Genomic DNA, 21,464 nt, shown 5'->3' on the forward strand with positions numbered 1-21,464 from the left:
CAATCAGCACAGCAGTGTTTAAATGTGGCGCCCAAATCGGTGATTGGTCGCGGGCAGCGTCCGCGACCAATCAGCACAGCGGTGTTTAAATGTCTCTGCAAGATCGGTGATTGGTTGCGGCCGCTATTTAAATGTGGCGCCCAAATCGGTGATTGGTCGCGGGCAGCGTCCGCGACCAATCAGCACAGCGGTGTTTAACTTTTGCAGCAAGATCAGTGATTGGTCGCGGCCGAAGACCGCAACCAATCACCGATTTGTGCGCCACATTTAAATAGCGGCCGCAACCAATCACCGATCTTGCAGAGACATTTAAACACCGCTGTGCTGATTGGTCGCGGACGCTATTTAAATGTGGCGCCCAAATCGGTGATTGGTCGCGGGCAGCGTCGGCGACCAATCAGCACAGCGGTGTTTAAATGTCTCTGCAAGATCGGTGATTGGTTGCGGCCGCTATTTAAATGTGGCGCACAAATCGGTGATTGGTTGCGGTCTTCGGCCGCGACCAATCACTGATCTTGCTGCAAAAGTTAAACACCGCTGTGCTGATTGGTCGCGGACGCTGCCCGCGACCAATCACCGATTTGGGCGCCACATTTAAATAGCGGCCGCAACCAATCACCGATCTTGCAGAGACATTTAAACACCGCTGTGCTGATTGGTCGCGGACGCTGCCCGCGACCAATCACCGATTTGGGCGCCACATTTAAACACTGCTGTGCTGATTGGTCGCGGACGCTGCCCGCGACCAATCACCGATTTGGGCGCCAAATTTAAACACTGCTGTGCTGATTGGTCGCGGACGCTGCCCGCGACCAATCACCGATTTGGGCGCCACATTTAAATAGCGGCCGCGACCAATCACCGATCTTGCAGAGACATTTAAACACCGCTGTGCTGATTGGTCGCGGACGCTATTTAAATGTGGCGCCCAAGTCGGTGATTGGTCGCGGGCAGCGTCCGCGACCAATCAGCACAGCTGTGTTTAAATGTTGTTCCAAGATCGGTGATTGGTCGCGGCCGCTATTTAAATGTGGTGCTCAAATCGGTGATTGGTTGCGGGCACAGCGGTGTTTAAATGTGGCGCCAAGATCACTGATTGGTCGCGGCCGATATTTAAATGTGGCGCCCAAATGGGTGATTGGTCGCGAGCAGGAGTGATGTGGGGAGATCAGCGGCTAGGGTGTGAAGGGAGGATCGGGGAGCGGCGCTGCGGGTCGGGATACTTCTGCTGTGAGCAGTCGCTCATGTCCCGGCTTCTCGCAGCGGAAGTAGCTGCACAGGCAGCGGCGCTCCCCGGTCCTCACTAATACGATTCCGCTCCCCGCTCCTCACCAATACGATTCGCTGATTGGTCGCTCTCTCCGCACGAGACCAATCAGTGATCTTGGTGCAAAATTTAAACACCGCTGTGCTGATTGGTCGTGGCCGCTGCCCGCGACCAATCACCGATTTGAGCGCCACATTTAAATAGTGGCCGCGACTAATCACCGATGTTGACGCCACATTTAAACAACGCTCTGCTGATTGGTCGCGACCGCCGGCCGCAACCAATCAGCATTATTGGCGCCAAATGTAAATACCGCTCTGCTGATTGCGCCCGGTCGGCCGCATACCTATTCTAGAATACCCGATGTGTTAGAATCGGGCCACCATCTAGTATATATATATTTCTCTGCGGTATCTGTGCATTATGAATCGTGGTATGTGGTAAAGGGGTCACTGAGACTATTTTGCCCGGGGCCCAGAAAAACCTGGAGCCGGCGCTGGCTGTGAGCAGGGCGACCTACAGACCTGGATCAGTTGCACCAGTTTTGTCAGGAGGAATCGGCCCAAATTCTCACCAACTATAGTGAGAAGCTGTGGAAGGAGATCCCAAACGTGTGACCCAAGTCATTCAGTGTAAGGGCGATGGCACCAAATACTAATGAAATGGATGGAAACTTCTGACTTTGCAGTAAGTAATAAAAATGTCTTAAACATTCTCTCTCTCTCATTCTGGCATTTGGCAAATATTAAACATTATGGTATAATCCTAATTGTCCTAAAACGGGAAAGGTTTATTCTGATCTCATGTCAGATATTGAGGAAAACATCATATGTGTCTTTATATAAAGTGAATGGAAACTTCTGGTTTCAACTGTAACTGCGCCATAATAGAGCAGAGCTGCAGTATAAATCATAGGAGAAGAGACAGAGAGCAGCAAGTAGATTTTAGACATTGACTAGATCTAGGACAGACAGATTTGGTCAATAATCCATGGCCGCCTGGCAAGAGCCCTGTGAATCTCCTTGTACCTGGCAGAATCTGAAAATATCTGCATATGTCAGTATTCCCTGCATGAACATTACAGGCCCCCAATGTGTTTTTTAATAATTCACTTGATTGTCAGCGAGTGCCGATATATTTTTGGCTGACATCTGCGAGGCATCTTGGAACCGCCCTGTAATATGTCACCTGTCACATGAGATAAATGCAGGCGCTGTCAGTGTGATGGGGGACTGGGCGCACAGGACGTGCTCGCTCGGGGCTGTGGCAGTGGGTGTGTGGATTTGGATCTTTGTGGGGTCTGGCAGCCGCTCTTGTTGGCAATCAGATCCTTTGTTGCACTGATGGGGAGATGGAGTTTCTGCTTCTTATTAATTTTGATCTCCTTGGACCAAGATTTTGTAGTAAACTTCCCTATGACTGAGTAAGTGATGTGAGGGGCTGTGACATCTTCACGGTTAGTGCACATGACACTGATACTACTGACCCCCCCCCCCATGTCAGAGATTAGACCCCTCGCTTAAAGGTTCCACAGGCGATAATAGCTGAAAACATATCAGGGTTCCCCACAGTAGTCCCATAGCAGTGCCTGCCACAGTAGTCCCATAGCAGTGCCCGCCACAGTAGTCCCATAGCAGTACCCTCCACAGTAGTCCCATAGCAGTGCCTGCCACAGTAGTCCCATAGCAGTGCCCTCCACAGTAGTCCCATAGCAGTGCCCGCCACAGTAGTCCCATAGCAGTGCCCACCACAGTAGTCCCATAGCAGTGCCCGCCACAGTAGTCCCATAGCAGTGCCCGCCACAGTAGTCCCATAGCAGTGCCCTCCACAGTAGTCCCATAGCAGTGCCCGCCACAGTAGTCCCATAGCAGTGCCCACCACAGTAGTCCCATAGCAGTGCTCTCCACAGTAGTCCCATAGCAGTGCCCGCCACAGTAGTCCCATAGCAGTGCCCGCCACAGTAGTCCCATAACAATGCCCGCCACAGTAGTCCCATAGCAGTGCCCACCACAGTAGTCCCATAGCAGTGCCCTCCACAGTAGTCCCATAGCAGAGCCCGCCACAGTAGTCCGATTACAGTGCCCTCCACAGTAGTCCCATTACAGTGCCCTCCACAGTAGTCCCATAACAGTGCCTGCCACAGTAGTCCCAAAGCAGTGCCCTCCACAGTAGTCCCATAGCAGTGCCCTCCACAGTAGTCCCATAGCAGTGCCCGCCACAGTAGTCCCATTGCAGTGCCCGCCACAGTAGTCCCATTGCAGTGCCCGCCACAGTAGTCCCATTGCAGTGCCCGCCACAGTAGTCCCATTGCAGTGCCCGCCACAGTAGTCCCATTGCAGTGCCCTCCACAATAGTCCCATAGCAGTGTCCTCCACAGCTGTTTCATAGCAGTGCCCTCCACAGTAGTCCCATTGCAGTGCCCTCCACAGTAGTCCCATTGCAGTGCACTCCGCAGTAGTCCCATTGCAGTGCCCTCCGCAGTAGTCCCATTGCAGTGCACTCCGCAGTAGTCCCATTGCAGTGCCCTCCACAGTAGTCCCATTGCAGTGCCCACCACAGTAGTCTCATAGCAGTGCCCACCACAGTAGTCCCATAGCAGTGGCCTCCACAGTAGTCCCATAGCAGTGGCCTCCACAGTAGTCCCATAGCAGTGCTCTCCACAGTAGTCCCATAGCAGTGCTCTCCACAGTAGTCCCATAGCAGTGCCATCCACAGTCGTCCCATAGCAGAGCCCGCCACAGTCGTCCCATAGCAGTGCTCTCCACAGTAGTCCCATAGCAGTGCTCTCCACAGTAGTCCCATAACAGTGCCCGCCACAGTAGTCCCATAGCAGAGCCCGCCACAGTAGTCCCATAGCAGTGCTCTGCACAGTAGTCCCATAGCAGTGCCCGCCACAGGAGTCCCATAGCAGTGCTCTCCACAGTAGTCCCATAGCAGTGCTCTCCACAGTAGTCCCATAGCAGTGCCTGCCACAGTAGTCCCATAGCAGTGCCTACCACAGTAGTCCCACAACAGTGCCAGTTACAATACCCACATGAGAACACCAGCCAGTGTGTCCACATCACAGTGACAAGTGCTATATCTCAGACACTATGTCCCCATAACAGTGCCAGCTACAGTACTCCCATAAGAGTGCCAGCTAATGGGACGGCATCGCAGTAACAGGCACTAACTCTCTGCCACAATGCCATCCATAAGACCCACATAACAGTATCACGCCCAGCTTCTCTTTAATCCATGCCAAACATAGCACCCGCTTTACAGTGCCCGCTACATGCCCCTTCACTTTTTCAGAAGAGGCAGAAGAGTAGCTGTGAAGTAAGGAGGGTCTACAGAGGGTCTCCCCTTTATAATGATTGGGCTTGTGTGATTTATGTCCTTCTTCAGTCTCAGGCTATAAGGAGAATCTATAGGTGGGACGTAGAAATCTCCTGTCTGTAGTAATCCTCTATATGTATCATTGTCAGATGACATCGAGCCGCCCCAAGACCTGAACATCACCGTCCCCAAACCTGGGAGAGTTATTCTGAGCTGGAAACACAGCGTCACCCCTCCAAACACAACCGTAAAATACGTGGTCAAGATTCGCACCCCGGAAAAGAAAGTAGATATCAAGGTGAGATGCCCAGGTTATACCGGCTGAACATATATAATTATATACAGGAGATGCCCAGGTTATACCAGCTGTACATATATAATTATATACAGGAGATGCCCGGGTTATACCAGCTGTACATATATAATTATATACAGGAGATGCCCAGGTTATACCAGCTGTACATATATAATTATATACAGGAGATGCCCAGGTTATACCAGCTGTACATATATAATTATATACAGGAGATGTCCAGGTTATACCAGCTGTACATGTATAATTATATACAGGAGATGCCCAGGTTATACCGGCTGTACATATATAATTATATACAGGAGATGCCCAGGTTATACCAGCTGTACATATATAATTATATACAAGAGATGCCCAGGTTATACCGGCTGTACATATATAATTATATACAGGAGATGCCCAGGTTATACCAGCTGTACATATATAATTATATACAGGAGATGCCCAGGTTATACCGGCTGTACATATATAACTATATACAGAAGATGCCCAGGTTATACCAGCTGTACATATATAATTATATACAGGAGATGCCCGGGTTATACCAGCTGTACATTCATAACTATATACAGAAGATGCCCATGTTATACCAGCTGTACATATACTTATATACAGGAGATGCCCAGGTTATACCGGCTGTACATACATAACTATATACAGAAGATTCCCAGGTTATACCAGCTGTACATATATAATTATATACAGGAAATGCCCAGGTTATACCAGCTGTACATATATAATTATATACAGGAGATGCCCAGGTTATACCGGCTGTACATATATAACTATATACAGAAGATGCCCAGGTTATACCAGCTGTACATATATAATTATATACAGGAGATGCCCGGGTTATACCAGCTGTACATTCATAACTATATACAGAAGATGCCCATGTTATACCAGCTGTACATATACTTATATACAGGAGATGCCCAGGTTATACCGGCTGTACATACATAACTATATACAGAAGATGCCCAGGTTATACCAGCTGTACATATATAATTATATACAGGAGATGCCCAGGTTATACCGGCTGTACATATATAATTATATACAGGAGATGCCCAGGTTATACCGGCTGTACATATATAGTTATATACAGGAGTTGTCCAGGTTATACCGGCTGTACATATATCATTATATACAGGAGATGCCCAGGTTATACCGGCTGTACATATATCATTATATACAGGAGATGCCCAGGTTATACCTGCTGTACATATATAATTATATACAGAGGATGCCCAGGTTATACCAGCTGTACATATATCATTATATACAGGAGCTGCCCTGGTTATACCAGCTATACATATATAATTGTATACAGGAGATACCCAGGTTATACCAGCTGTACATATATAGTTATATACAGGAGTTGTCCAGGTTATACCAGCTTTACATATATCATTATATACAGGTGATGCCCAGGTTATACCGGCTGTACATATATCATTATATACAGGAGATGCCCAGGTTATACCAGCTGTACATATATCATTATGTACAGGAGATGCCCAGGTTATACCAGCAGTACATATATCATTATATAGAGGAGATGCCCAAGTTATACCAGCTGTACATATATCATTATATACAGCAGCTGCCCAGGTTATACCAGCTGTACATATATCATTATATACAGGAGCTGCCCAGGTTATACCAGCTGTACATATATTATTATATACAGGAGCTGCCCAGGTTATACCAGCTGTACATATATAATTATATACAGGAGATGTCCAGGTTATACCGGCTGTACATATATAATTATATACAGGAGATGTCCAGGTTATACCAGCTGTACATATATAATTATATACAGGAGATGTTCAGGTTATACCGGCTGTACATATATAATTATATACAGGAGATGTCCAGGTTATACCGGCTGTACATATATAATTATATACAGGAGATGCCCAGGTTATACCGGCTATACATATATAATTATATACAGGAGATGCCCGGGTTATACCAGCTGTACATATATAATTATATACTGGAGATGTCCGGGTTATACCAGCTGTACATATATAATTATATACTGGAGATGTCCAGGTTATACCAGCTGTACATATATAATTATATACAGGAGATACCCAGGTTATAACAGCTGTACATATATCATTATATACAGGAGATGCCCAGGTTATACCAGCTGTATATATATAATTATATACAGGAGATGCCCAGGTTATACCAGCTATACATATATAATTATATACAGGAGATGCCCCGGTTATACCAGCTGTACATATATAATTATATACAGGAGATGCCCAGGTTATACCAGCTGTACATATATAATTATATACAGGAGATGCCCAGGTTATACCAGCTGTACATATATAATTATATACAGGAGATGCCCAGGTTATACCAGCTGTACATATATAATTATATACAGGAGATGCCCAGGTTATACCAGCTGTACATATATAATTATATACAGGAGATGCCCAGGTTATACCAGCTGTACATATATAATTATATACAGGAGATACCCAGGTTATACCAGCTGTATATATATAATTATATGCAGGAGATGCCCAGGTTATACCAGCTGTACATATATAATTATATACAGGAGATGCCCAGGTTATACCAGCTGTACATATATAATTATATACAGGAGATGCCCAGGTTATACCAGCTGTACATATATAATTATATACAGGAGATGCCCAGGTTATACCAGCTGTACATATATAATTATATACAGGAGATGCCCAGGTTATACCAGCCGTACATATATAATTATATACAGGAGATGCCCAGGTTATACCAGCCGTACATATATAATTATATACAGGAGATGCCCAGGTTATACCAGCCGTACATGTATAATTATATACAGGAGATACCCAGGTTATACCGGCTGTACATATATAATTATATACAGAAGATGCCCAGGTTATACCGGCTGTACATATATAATTATATACAGGAGATGTCCAGGTTATACCGGCTGTACATATATAATTATATACAGGAGATGCCCAGGTTATACCAGCTATACATATATAATTATATACAGGAGATGCCCAGGTTATACCAGCAGTACATATATAATTATATACAGGAGATGTCCAGGTTATACCAGCTGTACATATATAATTATATACAGGAGATGCTCAGGTTATACCAGCTGTACATACATAATTATATACAGGAGATGCCCAGGTTATACCAGCTGTACATATATAATTATATACAGGAGATGCTCAGGTTATACCAGCTGTACATACATAATTATATACAGGAGATGCCCGGGTTATACCAGCTGTACATATATAATTATATACAGGAGATGCCCAGGTTATACCAGCTGTACATATATAATTATATACAGGAGATGCCCAGGTTATACCAGGTCATATATAAGCCGTTTTATCTTGACCATTTCCTCTTGTCTTGTAGACCACTAATAATTTCTCAGCTCATTATCTGGAGCTGCACCGGGGTCTCACAGCTCAGGTCGCTGCAGAGATTTATGATCGCAAGAATTTACGTACCCCAATAAGCGGGCTCAGTAAGTGGGCGATGAAAGACCTGCCCGCGTCTCCAGGTGAGTGCTGACTGTCTCCTCGCCTAATGTGTTTCTAAGGTTGTAAAGGAGCTCCCTCCCAGAAGGAAAGAAAACTCTCTTCATTGCTGCTAATTGGGGGAAACTACCCCACACGTCAGTATCTGGCCCTGTAATGAGCATGAATCATAATCTATGAGATGAGCCAAGACAGAGACCCGTGTAGACAGAGCAGACCACAGTGCCCCAGCAGCACAGAGTGTTTGCAGCAAAACCTTGCTGACCTTGAGATTCTTCCATTCATGTTTTTTTTTGTCATTTATTTCTCAGGAGTTGACGGAACATCGGCCACGGATTTATCCTGTCAGATCGACATACAGGCGTCAGGGAAATGTTCCCTCAGCTGTAACTGGACCCCGGGGGTCGAGGCTCCGGCAGACACCGAGTACAACCTGTACTGCGGGTACAGAGCAATCCCCCATCATTGTAGCGGGGATAATGAGGATTGTAGTCACTGGATAAAAATCAAAAGCATTAAAGATAAAAAATCCTCCCCGTATATTTGTGAACACAGCATCGCTCAGATATAGTCCCACTGCCAGAGCTGCCTAGAGCGGGGGTCCGGGGAATGGGGCACGACGACCACCCAAAGCTCAGTCCACAGCGGTAACACATGGTTCTGTCTGCAGAACTTCCCAGACCCCAGAATGACAAATCCAACACCCCTATGGGGGGAGGACGAGCCGCATGGCAAGGTGGGGGGCTGACCGAGGCATAACATAATTATCCACCAAACAGTGCCCCCGTAACAGTGTCAGAAACTGTGCCCCCATACGTGGCTGCCAATATAACAGTACCCCCATAATAATGCAAAAAACAGAGCCCCCGTAACAGTGTCAGAAACTGTGCCCCCATACGTGGCTGCCAATATAACAGTACCCCCATAATAATGCAAGAAACAGTGCCCCCATAACAGTGCCAGAAACTGTGCCCCCAGACGTGGCTGCCAATATAACAGAGCCCCCATAACAGTGCCAGAAACTGTGCCCCAAGACAGTGGCTGCCAATATAACAGTGCCCCCATAATAATGCAAGAAACAGTGCCCCTATAAAACTGCCAGAAACTGTGCCCCAAAACGTAGCTGCCAATATAACATTGCCAGAATCTGTGCCCCCAGACTTGGCTGCCAATAAAACAGTGCCCCCATAACAGTGCCAGAAACTGTGCCCCCAGACGTGGCAGCCAATATAACAGTGCCCCCATAATAATACAAGAAACAGTGCCCCCGTAACAGTGTCAGAAACTGTGCCCCCATACGTGGCTGCCAATATAACAGTACCCCCATAATAATGCAAGAAACAGAGCCCCCATAACAGTGCCAGAATCTGTGCCCCCAGACGTGGCTGCCAATATAACAGAGCCCCCATAACAGTGCCAGAAACTGTGCCCCAAGACAGTGGCTGCCAATATAACAGTGCCCCCATAATAATGCAAGAAACAGTGCCCCTATAAAACTGCCAGAAACTGTGCCCCCAGACGTGGCTGCCAATATAACAGTAACCCCATAATAATGCAAAAAACAGAGCCCCCGTAACAATGTCAGAAACTGTGCCGCGATACGTGGCTGCCAATATAACAGTGCCCCCATAATAATGCAAAAAACAGAGCCCCCGTAACAGTGTCAGAAACTGTGCCCCCATACGTGGCTGCCAATATAACAGTACCCCCATAATAATGCAAGAAACAGTGCCCCCATAACAGTGTCAGAATCTGTGCCCCCAGACGTGGCTTCCAATATAACAGTGCCCCCATAACAGTGCCAGAAACTGTGCCCCAAGACAGTGACTGCCAATATAACAGTGCCCCCATAACAGTGCCAGAAACTGTGCCCCAAGACAGTGACTGCCAATATAACAGTGCCCCCGTAATAATGCAAGAAACAGTGCCCCCATAACAGTGCCAGAAACTGTGCCCCCAGACGTGGCTGCCAATATAACAGAGCCCCCATAACAGTGCCAGAAACTGTGCCCCAAGACAGTGGCTGCCAATATAACAGTGCCCCCATAATAATGCAAGAAACAGTGCCTCTATAAAACTGCCAGAAACTGTGCCCCCAGACGTGGCTGCCAATATAACAGAGCCCCCATAACAGTGCCAGAAACTGTGCCCCAAGACAGTGGCTGCCAATATAACAGTGCCCCCATAATAATGCAAGAAACAGTGCCCCTATAAAACTGCCAGAAACTGTGCCCCCAGACGTGGCTGCCAATATAACAGTAACCCCATAATAATGCAAAAAACAGAGCCCCCGTAACAATGTCAGAAACTGTGCCGCGATACGTGGCTGCCAATATAACAGTGCCCCCATAATAATGCAAAAAACAGAGCCCCCGTAACAGTGTCAGAAACTGTGCCCCCATACGTGGCTGCCAATATAACAGTACCCCCATAATAATGCAAGAAACAGTGCCCCCATAACAGTGTCAGAATCTGTGCCCCCAGACGTGGCTTCCAATATAACAGTGCCCCCATAACAGTGCCAGAAACTGTGCCCCAAGACAGTGACTGCCAATATAACAGTGCCCCCATAACAGTGCCAGAAACTGTGCCCCAAGACAGTGACTGCCAATATAACAGTGCCCCCGTAATAATGCAAGAAACAGTGCCCCCATAACAGTGCCAGAAACTGTGCCCCCAGACGTGGCTGCCAATATAACAGAGCCCCCATAACAGTGCCAGAAACTGTGCCCCAAGACAGTGGCTGCCAATATAACAGTGCCCCCATAATAATGCAAGAAACAGTGCCTCTATAAAACTGCCAGAAACTGTGCCCCCAGACGTGGCTGCCAATATAACAGTGCCCCCATAATAATACAAGAAATAGTGCCCCCATAAAAGTGCCAGAAACTGTGCCCCAAAACGTAGCTGCCAATATAACACTGCCTCTATAATAATGCAAGAAATAGTGCCCCCATAAAACTACCAGAAACTGTGCCCCAATACATGGCTGCCAATATAACAGTGCCCCCATAATAATGCAAGAAACAGTGCCCCCATAACGGTGCCAGAATCTGTGCCCCAGACTTGGCTGCCAATATAACAGTGCCCCCATAACAGTGCCAGAAACTGTGCCCCAAGACAGTGGCTGCCAATATAACAGTGCCCCCATAATAATGCAAGAAACAGTGCCCCTATAAAACTGCCAGAAACTGTGCCCCAAAACGTAGCTGCCAATATAACATTGCCAGAATCTGTGCCCCCAGACTTGGCTGCCAATAAAACAGTGCCCCCATAACAGTGCCAGAAACTGTGCCCCCAGACGTGGCAGCCAATATAACAGTGCCCCCATAATAATACAAGAAACAGTGCCCCCGTAACAGTGTCAGAAACTGTGCCCCCATACGTGGCTGCCAATATAACAGTACCCCCATAATAATGCAAGAAACAGAGCCCCCATAACAGTGCCAGAATCTGTGCCCCCAGACGTGGCTGCCAATATAACAGAGCCCCCATAACAGTGCCAGAAACTGTGCCCCAAGACAGTGGCTGCCAATATAACAGTGCCCCCATAATAATGCAAGAAACAGTGCCCCTATAAAACTGCCAGAAACTGTGCCCCCAGACGTGGCTGCCAATATAACAGTAACCCCATAATAATGCAAAAAACAGAGCCCCCGTAACAATGTCAGAAACTGTGCCGCGATACGTGGCTGCCAATATAACAGTGCCCCCATAATAATGCAAAAAACAGAGCCCCCGTAACAGTGTCAGAAACTGTGCCCCCATACGTGGCTGCCAATATAACAGTACCCCCATAATAATGCAAGAAACAGTGCCCCCATAACAGTGTCAGAATCTGTGCCCCCAGACGTGGCTTCCAATATAACAGTGCCCCCATAACAGTGCCAGAAACTGTGCCCCAAGACAGTGACTGCCAATATAACAGTGCCCCCATAACAGTGCCAGAAACTGTGCCCCAAGACAGTGACTGCCAATATAACAGTGCCCCCGTAATAATGCAAGAAACAGTGCCCCCATAACAGTGCCAGAAACTGTGCCCCCAGACGTGGCTGCCAATATAACAGAGCCCCCATAACAGTGCCAGAAACTGTGCCCCAAGACAGTGGCTGCCAATATAACAGTGCCCCCATAATAATGCAAGAAACAGTGCCTCTATAAAACTGCCAGAAACTGTGCCCCCAGACGTGGCTGCCAATATAACAGTGCCCCCATAATAATACAAGAAATAGTGCCCCCATAAAAGTGCCAGAAACTGTGCCCCAAAACGTAGCTGCCAATATAACACTGCCTCTATAATAATGCAAGAAATAGTGCCCCCATAAAACTACCAGAAACTGTGCCCCAATACATGGCTGCCAATATAACAGTGCCCCCATAATAATGCAAGAAACAGTGCCCCCATAACGGTGCCAGAATCTGTGCCCCAGACTTGGCTGCCAATATAACAGTGCCCCCATAACAGTGCCAGAAACTGTGCCCCAAGACAGTGGCTGCCAATATAACAGTGCCCCCATAATAATGCAAGAAACAGTGCCCCTATAAAACTGCCAGAAACTGTGCCCCAAAACGTAGCTGCCAATATAACAGTGCCCCCATAACAGTGCCAGAATCTGTGCCCCCAGACTTGGCTGCCAATATAACAGTGCCCCCATAACAGTGCCAGAATCTGTGCCCCCAGACGTGGCTGCCAATATATCAGTGCCCCCATAATAATACAAGAAACAGTGCCCCATAACAGTGCCAGAAACTGTGCCCCCAGACGTGGCTGCCAATATAACAGTGCCCCCATAATAATACAAGAAATAGTGCCCCCATAAAAGTGCCAGAAACTGTGCCCCAAAACGTAGCTGCCAATATAACAGTGCCCCCATAACAGTGCCAGAAACTGTGCCGCAAGACATGGCTGCCAATATAGCAGTGCCCACATAATAATGCAAGAAACTGTGCCCCAAGACATGGCTGCCAATATAACAGTGCCCCCATAACAGTGCCAGAATCTGTGCCCCCAGACGTGGCTGCCAATATAACAGAGCTCCCATATCAGTGCCAGAAACTGTGCCCCAAGACAGTGGCTGCCAATATAACAGTGCCCCCATAATAATGCAAGAAACAGTGCCCCTATAAAACTGCCAGAAACTGTGCCCCCAGACGTGGCTGCCAATATAACAGTGCCCCCATAATAATACAAGAAATAGTGCCCCCATAAAAGTGCCAGAAACTGTGCCCCAAAACGTAGCTGCCAATATAACACTGCCCCTATAATAATGCAAGAAACAGTGCCCCCATAAAAGTGCCAGAAACTGTGCCCCAAGACATGGCTGCCAATATAACAGTGCCCCCATAATAATGCAAGAAACAGTGCCCCCATAACGGTGCCAGAATCTGTGCCCTAGACTTGGCTGCTAATATAACAGTGCCCCCATAACAGTGCCAGAAACTGTGCCCCAAGACAGTGACTGCCAATATAACAGTGCCCCCATAATAATGCAAGAAACAGTGCCCCCATAACAGTGCCAGAAACTGTGCCCCAAAACGTAGCTGCCAATATAACATTGCCAGAATCTGTGCCCCCAGACTTGGCTGCCAATAAAACAGTGCCCCCATAACAGTGCCAGAAACTGTGCCCCCAGACGTGGCAGCCAATATAACAGTGCCCCCATAATAATACAAGAAACAGTGCCCCCATAACAATGCCAGAAACTGTGCCCCCAGACGTGGCTGCCAATATAACAGTGCCCCCATAATAATACAAGAAACAGTGCCCCCATAACAATGCCAGAAACTGTGCCCCCAGACGTGGCTGCCAATATAACAGTGCCCCCATAATAATACAAGAAATAGTGCCCCCATAAAAGTGCCAGAAACTATGCCCCAAAACGTAGCTGCCAATATAACAGTGCCCCCATAACAGTGCCAGAAACTGTGCCCCAAGACATGGCTGCCAATATAACAGTGCCCACATAATAATGCAAGAAACAGTGCCCCCATAACAATGCCAGAATGTGTGCCCCAAGACGTGGCTGCCAATATAACAGTGCCCCCGTAAGTGTTCCATTCCAGTGCTAAAAATATGGCCCCCACAACAGTGCCTGAGACAGCGCCTCATTACAGTGTCAGCCACTGAAAAAGCATAACAGAGCCAGAAACAGTGCCCCCACCTGTCAGTGACAGCCAAGGTGCCCCCATAACAGTGTTAGAGACATGAAAAGATATCCGGCACTGCGTGACTGGACTAAAATCTTCAAATGTATCTCAGGACCATGAATATAGACAGAGCAGCCAGACCGCTGAACCAACGCGTTTCGAGCAGAAAGTCTTAATCATGGCTGACCATGGTGCCCCTTCCAGTGACCGTCACGCCGTCCCCGTTGCCAGCCGTGCCCTACACCTTCTTATACACATGAACACACGTACATACGCCGTGCAAGTACAGTCACCGTAGTGTGCAAACACCGGTCGTAGCTGCCATCAGTGGACCTATGAAAAGCCCACCGCTGCGTCCGTCCAGGAGGTCTGGGCTTTTCTCTGGAGGTCTCGCCGACATTCTGGGGGGCTAGCAGGCATGGCAGGGGACGTTGCTTTCCTTGAACATGACACGGCTGTTACACTGCTCGCTACATGATCTCTTGCAGGTATGATGATAACATTGATAGGTGTAAGAGCTACATAACCGAGCCGGGGGGACAGAGACGGACCGGGGGTCACTTTCCCGATATTGGTATCTTCGCAAACACTGTAACACGGATCGTGGTTCGTATTAATGGGACAAGTAGGAACCTAAACATCAAAGCGATGGAGAAGATATTCATGTCTAGTGATATAGGTAAGAGGCTACAGACCGGGGGTGATGAACCCCAACCTCAGCCTCAAAGCCGGCCCACCCCCAATGTGATGAGATCCGATGATCCTGCGCTCACGGCTGGGACTCATCCGGTCTATAGAGATGAAAATGTAACAAGTGTCCGTCCTTGTTCCAGAGAAGATCCCACCTGTCCAGAACCTGACAATGGATGACAGCGGACTGCACTGGACCAAACCCGTCCGAACCTTACCAGACAGATGCTTCAATTACGAAGTTAATATCTCCTCAAAGGGCAGAAATGAAAAGGTAAATTGTAACTAACACATTGTTACGCGCACGTCGCTAGGTTCAGATAGGGGCGAGACATGTTACATGAATTCTTTGGAATCCTGGGGGAACCTTTACTCGGGGCGACCATAGACCCTGGGCTTCAGCTTCTCTCAGGCACACAGGGGTATTGACCCTCAGGCACAGACACGTAGGTTGTTTCACTTGTTGACCAGACACACTTGACAAGAGTCCTCATAAACGGTAGAACAGTAGCATTTAATAAGAAGCCGCACAGCCAGTGCAAGTTAAGTCTCATGAGCAACAGGCTCCAGTGACAAACAGTACAGTTTCCTTAGCAGCACAGCAGTTCACAGTCTTCCCAGTAGTACAGGACAGCACAGTTCTAATGCAAAGGCACATTAATGAACACAGCAGTCTTTACAGCACAGTGAGGTGGGGGGAGGAGGGTTTGCTGAGGGAGATGATCCCTGTGACACCATTTCTTCCAGTCCTTATCTTTCTACCTGACAATACTCTGCACTACTAGTTCAGGAACTCTACCTGACCTGTGCTTAGCTTCACTCCTGACTTGAATCCTTTTCACTTGCAGGGGCGCTTCTGTGAGATGCAGAACACCCACTCCACCTTTCTCTTCGGCTCCAGCCAGACAGTAAACTTTCTCACAACTCCCCTGGGACTCTGATAAAACACTCCCCTTCTCCTGTGACTGTGTTAACCCCTCTAGTTCCTGGATGCTTCTGGAGCGCAACACTTCCTGTCTCCTGTGCTTGTGTTACTTCTAATAGTGGCTGAATGCTTTTAAAGCAACAGCACTACTTCTGCATGTCACAATATGATAAACATCACGAAAAACAAATACTCATGATCATTTATGATATTCTACTTGTACGTAAACGGCAGTATTAAAGTAGTTATATTCTTGAACATAGGAGCAGTATTATAGTAGCTATATTCTTGTACAATGGGGGCAGTATTATATTAGTTATATTCTTGTACATAGCGGCAGTATTATAGTAGTTATATTCTTGTACATAGGAGCAGTATTATAGTAGTTATATTCTTGTACATACGGGGAAGTATTATAGTAGTTATATTCTTGTACATAGGGGCAGTATTATAGTAGTTATATTCTTGTACATAGGGGGCAGTATTATAGTAGTTATATTCTTGTACATAGGGGGAAGTATTATAGCAGTTATATTCTTGTACATAGGGGGCAGTATTATAGTAGTTATATTCTTGTACATAGGGGGCAGTATTATAGTAGTTATATTCTTGTACATAGGAGCAGTATTATAGTAGTTATATTCTTGTACATAGGAGCAGTATTATAGTAGTTATATTCTTGTACATAGGAGCAGTATTATAGTAGTTATATTCTTGTACATAGGGGGCAGTATTATAGTAGTTATATTCTTGTACATAGGGGTAGTATTATAGTAGTTATATTCTTGTACATAGGAGCAGTATTATAGTAGTTATATTCTTGTACATAGGAGCAGTATTATAGTAGTTATATTCTTGTACATAGGGGTAGTATTATAGTAGTTATATTCTTGTACATAGGAGCAGTATTATAGTAGTTATATTCTTGTACATAGGAGCAGTATTATAGTAGTTATATTCTTGTACATACGGGGAAGTATTATAGTAGTTATATTCTTGTACATAGGGGGCAGTATTATAGTAGTTATATTCTTGTACATAGGGGGCAGTATTATAGTAGTTATATTCTTGTACATAGGAGCAGTATTATAGTAGTTATATTCTTGTACATAGGAGCAGTATTATAGTAGTTATATTCTTGTACATAGGGGCAGTATTATAGTAGTTATATTCTTGTACATAGGGGGCAGTATTATACTAGTTATATTCTTGTACATAGGAGCAGTATTATACTAGTTATATTCTTGTACATAGGAGCAGTATTATAGTAGTTATATTCTTGTACATAGGGGGCAGTATTATAGTAGTTATATTCTTGTACATAGGGGGCAGTATTATAGTAGTTATATTCTTGTACATAGGAGCAGTATTATAGTAGTTATATTCTTGTACATAGGGGCAGTATTATAGTAGTTATATTCTTGTACATAGGGGGCAGTATTATAGTAGTTATATTCTTGTACATAGGAGCAGTATTATAGTAGTTATATTCTTGTACATAGGGGCAGTATTATAGTAGTTATATTCTTGTACATAGGAGCAGTATTATAGTAGTTATATTCTTGTACATAGGGGCAGTATTATAGTAGTTATATTCTTGTACATAGGAGCAGTATTATAGTAGTTATATTCTTTTACATATGGGCAGTATTATAGTAGTTATATTCTTGTACATAGGGGGCAGTATTATACTAGTTATATTCTTGTACATAGGAGCAGTATTATAGTAGTTATATTCTTGTACATAGGAGCAGTATTATAGTAGTTATATTCTTGTACATATGGGGCAGTATTATAGTAGTTATATTCTTGTACATAGGAGCAGTATTATAGTAGTTATATTCTTGTACATAGGGGCAGTATTATAGTAGTTATATTCTTGTACATAGGGGGCAGTATTATAGTAGTTATATTCTTGTACATAGGAGCAGTATTATAGTAGTTATATTCTTGTACATAGGGGCAGTATTATAGTAGTTATATTCTTGTACATAGGGGCAGTATTATAGTAGTTATATTCTTGTACATAGGGGCAGTATTATAGTAGTTATATTCTTGTACATAGGAGCAGTATTATAGTAGTTATATTCTTGTACATAGAGGGCAGTATTATAGTAGTTATATTCTTGTACATAGGGGGCAGTATTATAGTAGTTATATTCTTGTACATAGGAGCAGTATTATAGTAGTTATATTCTTGTACATAGGAGCAGTATTATAGTAGTTATATTCTTGTACATAGGGGGCAGTATTATAGTAGTTATATTCTTGTACATAGGAGCAGTATTATAGTAGTTATATTCTTGTACATAGGGGCAGTATTATAGTAGTTATATTCTTGTACATGGGGGCAGTATTATAGTAGTTATATTCTTGTACATAGGAGCAGTATTATAGTAGTTATATTCTTGTACATAGGAGCAGTATTATAGTAGTTATATTCTTGTACATAGGGGCAGTATTATAGTAGTTATATTCTTGTACATAGGAGCAGTATTATAGTAGTTATATTCTTGTACATATGGGCAGTATTATAGTAGTTATATTCTTGTACATAGGGGGCAGTATTATACTAGTTATATTCTTGTACATAGGAGCAGTATTATAGTAGTTATATTCTTGTACATAGGAGCAGTATTATAGTAGTTATATTCTTGTACATAGGGGGCAGTATTATAGTAGTTATATTCTGGTACATAGGGGGCAGTATTATAGTAGTTATATTCTTGTACATAGGAGCAGTATTATAGTAGTTATATTCTTGTACATAGGGGCAGTATTATAGTAGTTATATTCTTGTACATAGGGGGCAGTATTATAGTAGTTATATTCTTGTACATAGGGGGCAGTATTATAGTCGTTATATTCCTGTACATAGGAGCAGTATTATAGTAGTTATATTCTTGTACATAGGGGCAGTATTATAGTAGTTATATTCTTGTATATAGGGGGCAGTATTATAGTAGTTATATTCTTGTACATAGGAGCAGTATTATAGTAGTTATATTCTTGTACATAGGGGCAGTATTATAGTAGTTATATTCTTGTATATAGGAGCAGTATTATAGTAGTTATATTCTTGTACATAGGGGCAGTATTATAGTAGTTATATTCTTGTACATAGGGGGCAGTATTATACTAGTTATATTCTTGTACATAGGAGCAGTATTATAGTAGTTATATTCTTGTACATAGGAGCAGTATTATAGTAGTTATATTCTTGTACATAGGGGGCAGTATTATAGTAGTTATATTCTTGTACATAGGGGGCAGTATTATAGTAGTTATATTCTTGTACATAGGAGCAGTATTATAGTAGTTATATTCTTGTACATAGGGGCAGTATTATAGTAGTTATATTCTTGTACATAGGGGGCAGTATTATAGTAGTTATATTATTGTACATAGGAGCAGTATTATAGTAGTTATATTCTTGTACATAGGGGCAGTATTATAGTAGTTATATTCTTGTACATAGGGGCAGTATTATAGTAGTTATATTCTTGTACATAGGAGCAGTATTATAGTAGTTATATTCTTGTACATAGAGGGCAGTATTATAGTAGTTATATTCTTGTATATAGGGGCAGTATTATAGTAGTTATATTCTTGTACATAGGGGGCAGTATTATAGTAGTTATATTCTTGTACATAGGGGGCAGTATTATAGTAGTTATATTCTTGTATATAGGGGGCAGTATTATAGTAGTTATATTCTTGTACATAGGGGGCAGTATTATAGTAGTTATATTCTTGTACATAGGGGGCAGTATTATAGTAGTTATATTCTTGTACATAGGGGGCAGTATTATAGTAGTTATATTCTTGTACATAGGGGCAGTATTATAGTAGTTATATTCTTGTACATAGGAGCAGTATTATAGTAGTTATATTCTTGTACATAGGGGCAGTATTATAGTAGTTATATTCTTGTACATAGGGACAGTATTATAGTAGTTATATTCTTGTACATAGGAGCAGTATTATAGTAGTTATATTCTTGTACATAGAGGGCAGTATTATAGTAGTTATATTCTTGTACATAGGGGCAGTATTATAGTAGTTATATTCTTGTACATAGGAGCAGTATTATAGTAGTTATATTCTTGTACATAGGGGCAGTATTATAGTAGTTATATTCTTGTACATAGGATGAGTATTATAGTAGTTATATTCTTGTACATAGGAGCAGTATTATACTAGTTATATTCTTGTACATAGGGGCAGTATTATAGTAGTTATATTCTTGTACATCGGTGCAGTATTATAGTAGTTATATTCTTATACATAGAGGGCAGTATTATAGTAGTTATATTCTTGTACATAGGGGCAGTATTATAGTAGTTATATTCTTGTACATAGGTGCAGTATTATAGTAGTTATATTCTTGTACATAGGGGCAGTATTATAGTAGTTATATTCTTGTACATAGGGGCAGTATTATAGTAGTTATATTCTTGTACATAGGAGCAGTATTATAGTAGTTATATTTTTGTACATAGAGGGCAGTATTATAGTAGTTATATTCTTGTATATAGGGGCAGTATTATAGTAGTTATATTCTTGTACATAGGGGGCAGTATTATAGTAGTTATATTCTTGTACATAGGGGGCAGTATTATAGTAGTTATATTCTTGTATATAGGGGGCAGTATTATAGTAGTTATATTCTTGTACATAGGGGGCAGTATTATAGTAGTTATATTCTTGTACATAGGGGGCAGTATTATAGTAGTTATATTCTTGTACATAGGGGGCAGTATTATAGTAGTTATATTCTTGTACATAGGGCAGTATTATAGTAGTTATATTCTTGTACATAGGAGCAGTATTATAGTAGTTATATTCTTGTACATAGGGGCAGTATTATAGTAGTTATATTCTTGTACATAGGGACAGTATTATAGTAGTTATATTCTTGTACATAGGAGCAGTATTATAGTAGTTATATTCTTGTACATAGAGGGCAGTATTATAGTAGTTATATTCTTGTACATAGGGGCAGTATTATAGTAGTTATATTCTTGTACATAGGAGCAGTATTATAGTAGTTATATTCTTGTACATAGGGGCAGTATTATAGTAGTTATATTCTTGTACATAGGAGCAGTATTATACTAGTTATATTCTTGTACATCGGTGCAGTATTATAGTAGTTATATTCTTATACATAGAGGGCAGTATTATAGTAGTTATATTCTTGTACATAGGGGCAGTATTATAGTAGTTATATTCTTGTACATAGGTGCAGTA

General features: G+C 43.6%; 1 protein-coding gene across 8 annotated transcripts in view; it reads left to right on the forward strand.

Annotated features, from left to right (window-relative positions):
• The window catches only part of IL5RA (interleukin 5 receptor subunit alpha), a 230,539-nt gene that overhangs the window by 175,277 nt on the left and 33,798 nt on the right, over positions 1-21,464 (forward strand). For all 8 annotated transcript variants that reach the window (XM_073645053.1, XM_073645052.1, XM_073645055.1 and 5 more), the window contains 5 exons: positions 4,735-4,883; positions 8,325-8,472; positions 8,761-8,893; positions 15,085-15,275; positions 15,430-15,560. In XM_073645053.1, the coding sequence (XP_073501154.1) occupies positions 4,735-4,883; positions 8,325-8,472; positions 8,761-8,893; positions 15,085-15,275; positions 15,430-15,560 (752 nt within the window). The remainder of the gene's footprint in view (positions 1-4,734; positions 4,884-8,324; positions 8,473-8,760; positions 8,894-15,084; positions 15,276-15,429; positions 15,561-21,464) is intronic.

The sequence above is a fragment of the Phyllobates terribilis genome, unplaced genomic scaffold (assembly GCF_046119375.1).
Source record: "Phyllobates terribilis strain yellow unplaced genomic scaffold, ASM4611937v1 Scaffold_8__6_contigs__length_399053987, whole genome shotgun sequence".
Classification (NCBI taxonomy): Eukaryota; Metazoa; Chordata; class Amphibia; order Anura; family Dendrobatidae; genus Phyllobates; species Phyllobates terribilis.